Source organism: Dromiciops gliroides, chromosome 2 (genome assembly GCF_019393635.1).
Source record: "Dromiciops gliroides isolate mDroGli1 chromosome 2, mDroGli1.pri, whole genome shotgun sequence".
Lineage (NCBI taxonomy): Eukaryota > Metazoa > Chordata > Mammalia > Microbiotheria > Microbiotheriidae > Dromiciops > Dromiciops gliroides.
Genome location: NC_057862.1, coordinates 354,715,727 through 354,724,064, shown reverse-complemented (window position 1 = coordinate 354,724,064; position 8,338 = coordinate 354,715,727). Strand labels below are relative to the sequence as shown.

Here is an 8,338-nt window from a genome sequence, read left to right as displayed (position 1 = left end):
CTGAGGAGCAGATGCATATGCACAGAGTTCAGGCTGGTCTCCCGCATTGGGAAAAAAGGGAAAATAACTGGATGAATGCCTCTGTACCTCTCCAGGTTATCGGAGAGAATGGAGAATTCCTTGAAGAAGAAAAAAAGAAAGAACTATATTGAGGAAAATAACCCAAGGGCAGTTAGGTAGTGCAGTGGATAAAGCACCAGCCCTGGATTCAGGAGAACCTGAGTTCAAATCTGGACTCAGACACTTGATGCTTACTAGCTGTGTGACCCTGGGCTAGTCCCTTAACCCTCATTGCCCTGCAAAATAGAAATAAACAAATGGATGAATGAATGAATGGGTGGATGGATAGATAAATGAATGGAGAAATAAATGGATAGATAGATAGATAGATAGATAGATAGATAGATAGATAGATAGATAGATAGATAGATAGATAGATAGATGAGTAACCTAAGAATAAAAAAAGTAAAGATACCATTAGGCAACAAGTCAGTAGCATTCTGACCTTGAACCTGAGTTTGAATTTGGCCTCAGGCACTTATTATCATTAACCTCTCACAGACTTAGTTTCTTCATAAGTAACATGGAGGTGACCGGACTCCAAAGTCCTTCCTGCTCCAAATCTATGACCTTATGACTTTATCCAGAGGGATACTAACCTGTATTAGGTTACAGGAAGACAGTGAACCCAGAAGGGAAGGAGAAGAACATTTGGAGGTATGAGACAACATGGAAAACTTCCTATAAAGGGAAGAGTTGTAGCCTTTTGGGAGGAAGCCGCTTTGTATGCTCCAATTAGTAACGATGTAGCTCCATCAGGAAAGAGGTGGAATTCAATAATGTTCAGCAGAAAAAGGAGAGAACTCCTGCCATTATAGTAGGATTATTGATGTAGAGGGGCAGCTAGGTGGTGCAGTTGATAGAGCACAGGGCCTGGAGTCAGAAAGACCTGAATTCAAATCTGGCCTCAGACACTCACTAGCTAGATGACCCTGGGCGAGTCACTTAACCCTGTTTGCCTCAGTTTCCTCATCTGTAAAATAAGCTGGAGAAGGAAATGACAAACTACTCCAGCATCTCTGCCAAGAAAACCCTAAATGGGGTCACGAGGAGAAGGGCATGACTGAAAAACAGCACAACAACATTGATGTAGAACTGGAAGAGACTTTAGCTACCATCTGGTCCAAACTTCCACCACCACCCGCATTTTATAGAGGAAGAAACAGAGGCCTAGAGACATTAGGTGATGTGGCCAAGATCACATAGGTAGGAAGTGACAGAGCTGGGATTCAAATATAGGTCCTGTGAATCTAACTCCAGTGTTCTTTCCACTGCACCACACTGTCTCTATGGTTGGTGGCTTCCTGCTGAGGGATACTGAAGCAATCATCTCTCTACTTAACCTAAACAAGACAAAGACCTACTATCTCCCCAGGGCATCTGTCCAGGCCATGACAGAGATCCTCCCAAGACTTGTGAAACTTGGTGGCCATTATCCATTCACTCATGGTGATTAATGCAAGGACAAGTGACACTAAAAAGAAAAGCACCCTCATGGATTGTGAAGTTTTGGACAAGAGACTGAAGATACTAAGGGTGTACAAATGGTCACCTTACAATCACATATTTGTAGCTAGATGGAACCTCAGAGGAAGCCATTTAGCACAACTCCTTCATTTTACAGATTGGCAAACTGAAATTTAGAGAAATTAAAAGATGTCCATGATTGTCCAAGTATAGTAAGCCAAAAAAGTAGAATTTGGACCTAGGGTCCTCTGACTCCAAATTTATTGCACCACGTACCCTCCATGCATTACTCAATGGTCTTCTCATTCTTGCAATTAATTGAAGGTAGGGACTTCAAAAAAAAAAGGTTTTGGGAAATTATGAAGGAGGTGAGGTTTTCAATGAATCTCTATGCCAATAAGGGATGTTTTAGCTATATAGAGGACAAGAGAAAGATCAAAGAAAGGATAGGACCATTGCTTGGAGTAGATGGGATAATGATAAAAGATGATAGAGAGAAAAATAACAACTCAACTATTCATTTGCTTTTGTTTAGTTTACCAAGGAGAATGATCTCCAGATTTGGAAGAAGTGAATCAAAATAGATAACATAAAGTTGAAGCCCACGATTAATGAGGAGATGGTAAGAAAACACTGAGTTGCTTTCGGTGAATTCAGGTCATCTGGCCCAACTACATCCAAAGGTACTTCTTTCAGGACTGGAAGATGTGATGCCCAAACATGGTCAGCACTCTTTGAAACTCTGGAGAATGGAAGAGGTGCCATAGGAGGGGAGAAGGGCAAAGGTCCTAATTTTCAAAAAAGAGAAGAGAGGAGAGTATGATGTGCTTGGCTTTTGGTAAAAAAATTCCAGAATGGCTCATTAGAACAATTGTTTGTTAACAACTATAAAGGGAAGCAGTGATCACTAAGAGTCAACATTGCTTTATCAAGAATAGGTCATTTAGGGGCAGCTAGGTGGCTCAGTGGATAAAGCACCAGCCCTGGATTCAGGAGTACCTGAGTTCAAATCCAGCCTCAGACACTTGACACTTACTAGCTATGTGACCCTGGGCAAGTCACTTAACCCCAATTGCCTCACCCCCCCCCCAAAAAAAGAATAGGTCATTTTATTAATGTTTTTTTAGCAGGCATAGTTCAGTATTCAATGTTTATTAAAAAAACATCTTATGTGCTTGCCACAGCAGCCGCCTGGATCCTCTGGACAGACACCCGAGTGTGAGTCTTCACAAGATGGTCAGTGAATTCCTGACAGGGAGACTTAGTAAACACAGTCTCCTTCCACAGGTCTGGGGTTAGGTAGTTGTATGTTTTGTAGATGGCATCAAAAGTAGCTTTAGCAAAGTTGCCCAGAGTGGCAGTACAGCCCTTTGCAGAAGTGTAGCAGTCATCAATTCCAGCCATCACCAGGATCTTCTTAGGCACAGGAGCTGAGACAATGCCAGTACCTCGAGGGGCAGGGATCAGGTGCACCAAAACAGATCCACAGAGCCCAGTGACTTTGCAGGGCACTGTGTGAGGCTTGCCAATCTTATTCCCCCAGTAGCCATGTCTCACAGGAATAATGGACAGCTTGGCTAGAATGATAGCACCATGAATAGCTGTGGCTACTTCCTTGGAGCATTTGACACCCAAGCCAACATGGCCATTGTAGTCGCCAATGGCCACAAAAGCCTTGAACCTGGTACGTTGTCCAGCTCTAGTTTGTTTCTGAACAGGCATGATCTTCAGAACCTCATCCTTCAATGAAGACCCCAGGAAGAAATCTTTGATCTCAGATTCCTTAATAGGAAGGGAGAAAAGATAGATCTCCTCCAAAGACTTGATCTTCATGTCCTTGACAAGGTGGCCCAGCTTGGTGACAGGAACCCACTCCTTATCCTCAGCCTTTCCTCCTCGGGCCCTGCGGCCTTGGCCCCAACCTCGACCTCGACCTCGACCTCGACTCCCACTGCCAAAGCCACCATGGAAGCCCCCTTGGCCTCCAACTCCAGGGCCCCTGGGGCCTCCAGCTCCTCCTGCAGCACCGGCGTCATCCCCCATTTGGTGTTCGTTAGAAGTAGAAGCGGAATAGGTCATTAAAAACAAAAAACAAAAAACAAAAAAGAAAAAAATTGGGGCAGCTAGGTGGTGTAGTGGATAAAGCACTAGCCCTGGATTCAGGAGAACCTGAATTCAAATCTGGCCTCAGACACGTGACACTTACTAGCTGTGTGACCCTGGGCAAGTCACTTAACCCTCATTGCCCTGCAAAACAAGCAAAAGAATAGGTCATTCTTTTCTCTCCTCCCCCGCCCCCATCCTAAAAAGAAATTATGCTACATTCATCTCATTTCTTTTTTTTGGGACAGGTTTATATTCTTCAAAGTATCTGACAAAATATCTCATGCTTATCTTGTAGACAAGATGGAGGAGCATAGGATGTGTGGATACTGAACTGGTCTAACAAAGAGGTGAAGAGCAAGCAGTCAGTTACTAATGGTTCTGTGTCAACTTGGAGAGGGGTGTCTAATGGAGGCATCTGTCCTTGGTCCTCGGCTATTTGATATTTTTGGTCAGTTGCTCAAATGAAGTGCCAGATGGCATGCTTAGCAAATTTGCAGATGACACAGAAGATGGCAGCTAGATGACACAGTGAATAGAGCACAAGGCTTGGAATCAGCAAGACTTGAATTCAAATCCTGCCTCAGATATTCCCTGCTTGTGGGATAACAGGCAAGTCACTTAACCCCTCTGTGCTTCAGTGTCTTCATTTGTAAAATGGGGATAATAATAGCACCTACTTCACAGGGTTGTGAGGATCAAATGAGTTAAGTGAGTTGCCCTTTGCAAACCTTAAAGAGCTGTATAAATGGTAGCTATCATTATGATGGAAGGATAGCTAACACATCAGATGATGATTCAGGGTCCCCAAAAGATGACAAGTTAGAATGATGGAACAAATCTAGTAAGCTGAAATTTCATAGTGACAGATGAAAAGCTCTACGCTTTGGTTCAAAAAAATCAACTTCACAAGTACAAACTGGGGGAGGTAGAGTTAGAAAGCAGTTTGTATGAAAATGATCTTGGGGTTTTAATGGATTACAAGCTCAGGATGAGTTAATGGTGTGACACAGCAGCCAAAAAAAGCAATATGATCTCAGGCTGCATAAAGAGAGAGAGAGAGAGAGAGAGAGAGAGAGAGAGAGAGAGAGAGAGAGAGAGAGAGAGAGAGAGAGAGAGAGAGAGAAATAGAATTCAGGACAAGGGAGGCGACAATTCCACTTTTCTCTGCACTGGCAGGAAAACATCTGGAATATCATGATCAGTTCTAGGTACCGCATTTAAAGAAAAACATAGGTTGTCCCAGAGGAGGGTAAACAAGATGGTGAGAGGACTAGAAACCTTATGAGGATTGATTGAAGGAATAATAAGAGCTGACATTCATAAAGAAATTAACTTTCCATCTGTCATTTCATTTGAACCCCACAACAATTCTATGAAGTAAGTGGTATTGTAATCTCCCTTTTACAAATGTAAAAATCTAGATTCAGGGATGTAAAGTAACTTGCCCATGATCATATGATGAGGAACGTTACAGCAGAGATTTGAACCCAGGTCTTTCCAAGTCCAACACTCTACCCCCTATAACACACCACTTCAATTACTTCATGGAACTAGGGTGGAAAGTTTACCTCGGAGAGAAGACTTAAAAGCAACAGAATAGCTGTCTTCAAGTATTTGAAGGACTTTCATGTGGAAAAGGAAGACGTGTACTACTTGGCCTCCTGGGGTCAAAGTAGGAGGGATAAGCTATATGTTATAGAAGCAGATCAGGGCTCAATGCAAGAAAAAATACCCCAAAACGTTCCTGACCATCAGAGCTTCTCTAAAGTGGATGGTCTTGCCTTTGGTGCTGGACTCTGCTATTGGAAGACTCACCATGGAGACTGGATAGCCAGTCTAGGGGATGGACGTGTTTTATCCAGATGTCCTTTGAGGTCCCTTCCAACTATGATTGTGATTCTTTGATTCCACAAATCCTTAAAGTTCCTGAATTCCATTCAGTAAGGGAAACCTGTGGGGCTGGAACTGGACCCTCCCCCAGACATTTGCTCCCATCCCCCCCAGTTATCTGAGTAGAAAATGCATCAGGTGATAGCAGTCGCAGCAGCAGAATGGGGGAAAGGGGGGGTTGGAGAGAGACATCCCAGGGCCAGGCTATGCCAATAGATTATTGCTCCAAGTAATTAAGATGGAATTAAAAATTAATTCTTTCCCTCAGCCTGATTGCATTTCAAGGGAGAAATGGAATGTTACAGCTCTCCTGTATTTCCCCCCTAAATTAAATTGGATCCTGTTTTCAGGAGGGGGGTGAGGAGAAGGAGAGAAATGGAATTAATAGGACAGCTAAACCCCCTCTAGGGAGGGAACTAAGGGAACCTTGTTCTCTTCTTGTTCCTGTTCTTACAAGTCCAGTTGCTCTAGCCTTCTCACTGGTTATTACAGGATTTATAGCCAGAAGAAACCTTAGAGTTCATCTAATTCAGCCCTCACATTTTACAAAAGAGGAACCTAAGGCCCAGAGATAATAACCATAATAATAATAATAGTGAGCATTTATATATCACTTGAAGATTTGCAAAGCACTTTATAAATATCGTATCATCTGATCCTTACAACCACCTTGGAAGGTAGGTGCTATTATTATCCCCATTTTACGGATGAAGAAATCAAGGCTAAGAGAGGTTATGTCACTTGCCAAGGGTCACACAGCTAGTAAATGTCTGAGGTGGGATTCACACTCAAGTCTTCCAGACTTGAAATCCAACACTGTCTGCCACGGTCCAGTGGTGTCGAACTCAGATAGAAATAGAACCCGGACACAGGAAGACGTAAGTTTAAATCGCTCCTTCAACACTTACTGCTGTATAATCCTGGGCAAGTCACTTAACATAATTGAGTCTCAGTGTCCTCATCTGCAAAATGGGGATAAAAATGCTACCCTCACAGTGTTGTCATGAGGACCAGACAAGATGATGTATATGAAGTGTTATGATGCAAACCATAAACTGATACTTGAATGGTAGCTATTAAACAAAACCAAATGTAGGATTTTAAGTTCTAGTCTAATTCTTCCTAGATCCTACTTCTGACATTAATTTTCCATGTAATCTTTGACAAGTTCCTTATTGCAGTTTCCTTAATGGGGCTAACTAGATTAGAGGTGTCAAAAGGGGCCCAGCCAAAGAGGGAAGAATATTAAAATGGTGGGAAATATTTAACAAAATTAATAAAAATGCAATAAAACATAGATAATGTTATGTGGTTTTCTAAGTTAATATGAGCCCAAAGGGATCCTTATTTCCTTAGTGGCTTGTTTCTATTTGAGTTTGACACCGTGGTTCTTGCTGCTCTAGCCTTGGAATGAGCTCGAGGTCTACTATTTACCATCTATCTGACTTTGGGTAGATGACTCAACACCTGAGCCTCAGTTTCTCATCTGTAAAATGAAGGTGGCCAACACAAGACTTCATTTTGCTTAACTATACATGATTGCAACAAGGGTTTCTTTCTTTCTTTCTTTCTTTTTTGTGGGGCAATGAGGTTTAAGTGACTTTCCCAGGGTCACACAGCTAGTAAGTGTCATGTGTCTGAGGCTGGATTTCAACTCAGGTCCTCCTGAATCTAGGGCTGGTCCTTTATCCACCATGCCACCTAGCTGCCCCCTTTCTTTCTTTTTAATGTGGGGAGGAGATGAGAGGGACAGAAGTTAGTTTTTCATTGTTGGGGAAAATTTAACTTAGGAGAAGAATTGATAGAGATAAAAAGCACAAGATGAAGGAGATCCGGTTGGTCTTGCTTCTGGCTTTGGCATGCTGTGAGGCAGCATGGGACAATGGCAAGAGTGGGGGATTTGGATACGGAAGACCTGGGTTCAAATCTAGTTCTGTGTGACTTTACCTTTTTTTGTCTTTGTGATGTGGAAGCGATCGTAGAGGTCACCCTGAGTTCACAAAGACCATGGCAATAGAAGATAAATATGTCAAAAAGAAAGAAAAAAAAATGTCAGCAGGTCCTCCCAAGCAGGGATGGTTTTAACTGTGAGCTGGTGGTGACTTGGACTGGGTCTCTTTTCCCAAGACAACCTAGATGTGTTGGAAAGGTTGGTCACAATAACTCATGAATATGATCTCCTTAAGTGATAGGAAGACTTTCTTCTTTTATGGTGGAGGAGAACTTGTAGTTCTAAAATCACAGGCGCTCAAAGGTTGGATAAAATGCCCAAGAATTCTTGCCCATATGTAGCTGATCTGAGCCTTAATGGACTCACAGGAATAGTTATGCTCGTATTCCCTACCTCACAGAGTTGGTATGAGGAAGTGCTTTGTGAATCTTAAAGTACTAAATAAAGATGATTTACTGCAATTAAAGGCCCTTTACTTGTTCTGAGGACCTTCCTTTTTCTAATACTCTATGACCCTTCTTCCCACCCACTTCCCAGTTTAACTTCCTTGGTTCTGAGACACAAAGTATCTTGTTTCCTCACCCTTCTTCCCATTATTAGTCTCTGGGTTAAACACAGACATTTCAAGGCTTTCCTGTACCTTTCTATATGATCTTCTGGCTGGCTCCTGCCCATGACAGAAAGTAAGAGTTCAGGCAGTTGAGAAATGTTTTGTTTGTTTGTTTTTGTTTGTTTTTTTGAGAAAGGTTTTGAACCCACTGCCTAGAAGATTCTGGAAGGGATTCTGGAAGGGATCCCAACGTATCCCAAAATCCCCAGAGTAAACAATCAGAGAATCTAAAGAGAGAAGATGTGCTGACCCAC

The 8,338-nt window shown here is 42.4% G+C and overlaps 1 protein-coding gene across 1 annotated transcript; it reads right to left on the bottom strand.

Annotated features, from left to right (window-relative positions):
* Positions 1 to 2,694: 2,694 nt before the first annotated feature.
* LOC122744193 (40S ribosomal protein S2-like) lies at positions 2,695 to 3,570 on the bottom strand. The gene has a single exon (XM_043989615.1). It carries the CDS (start codon positions 3,568 to 3,570, stop codon positions 2,695 to 2,697), a length of 876 nt encoding a protein of 291 aa, XP_043845550.1.
* Positions 3,571 to 8,338: the final 4,768 nt, after the last annotated feature.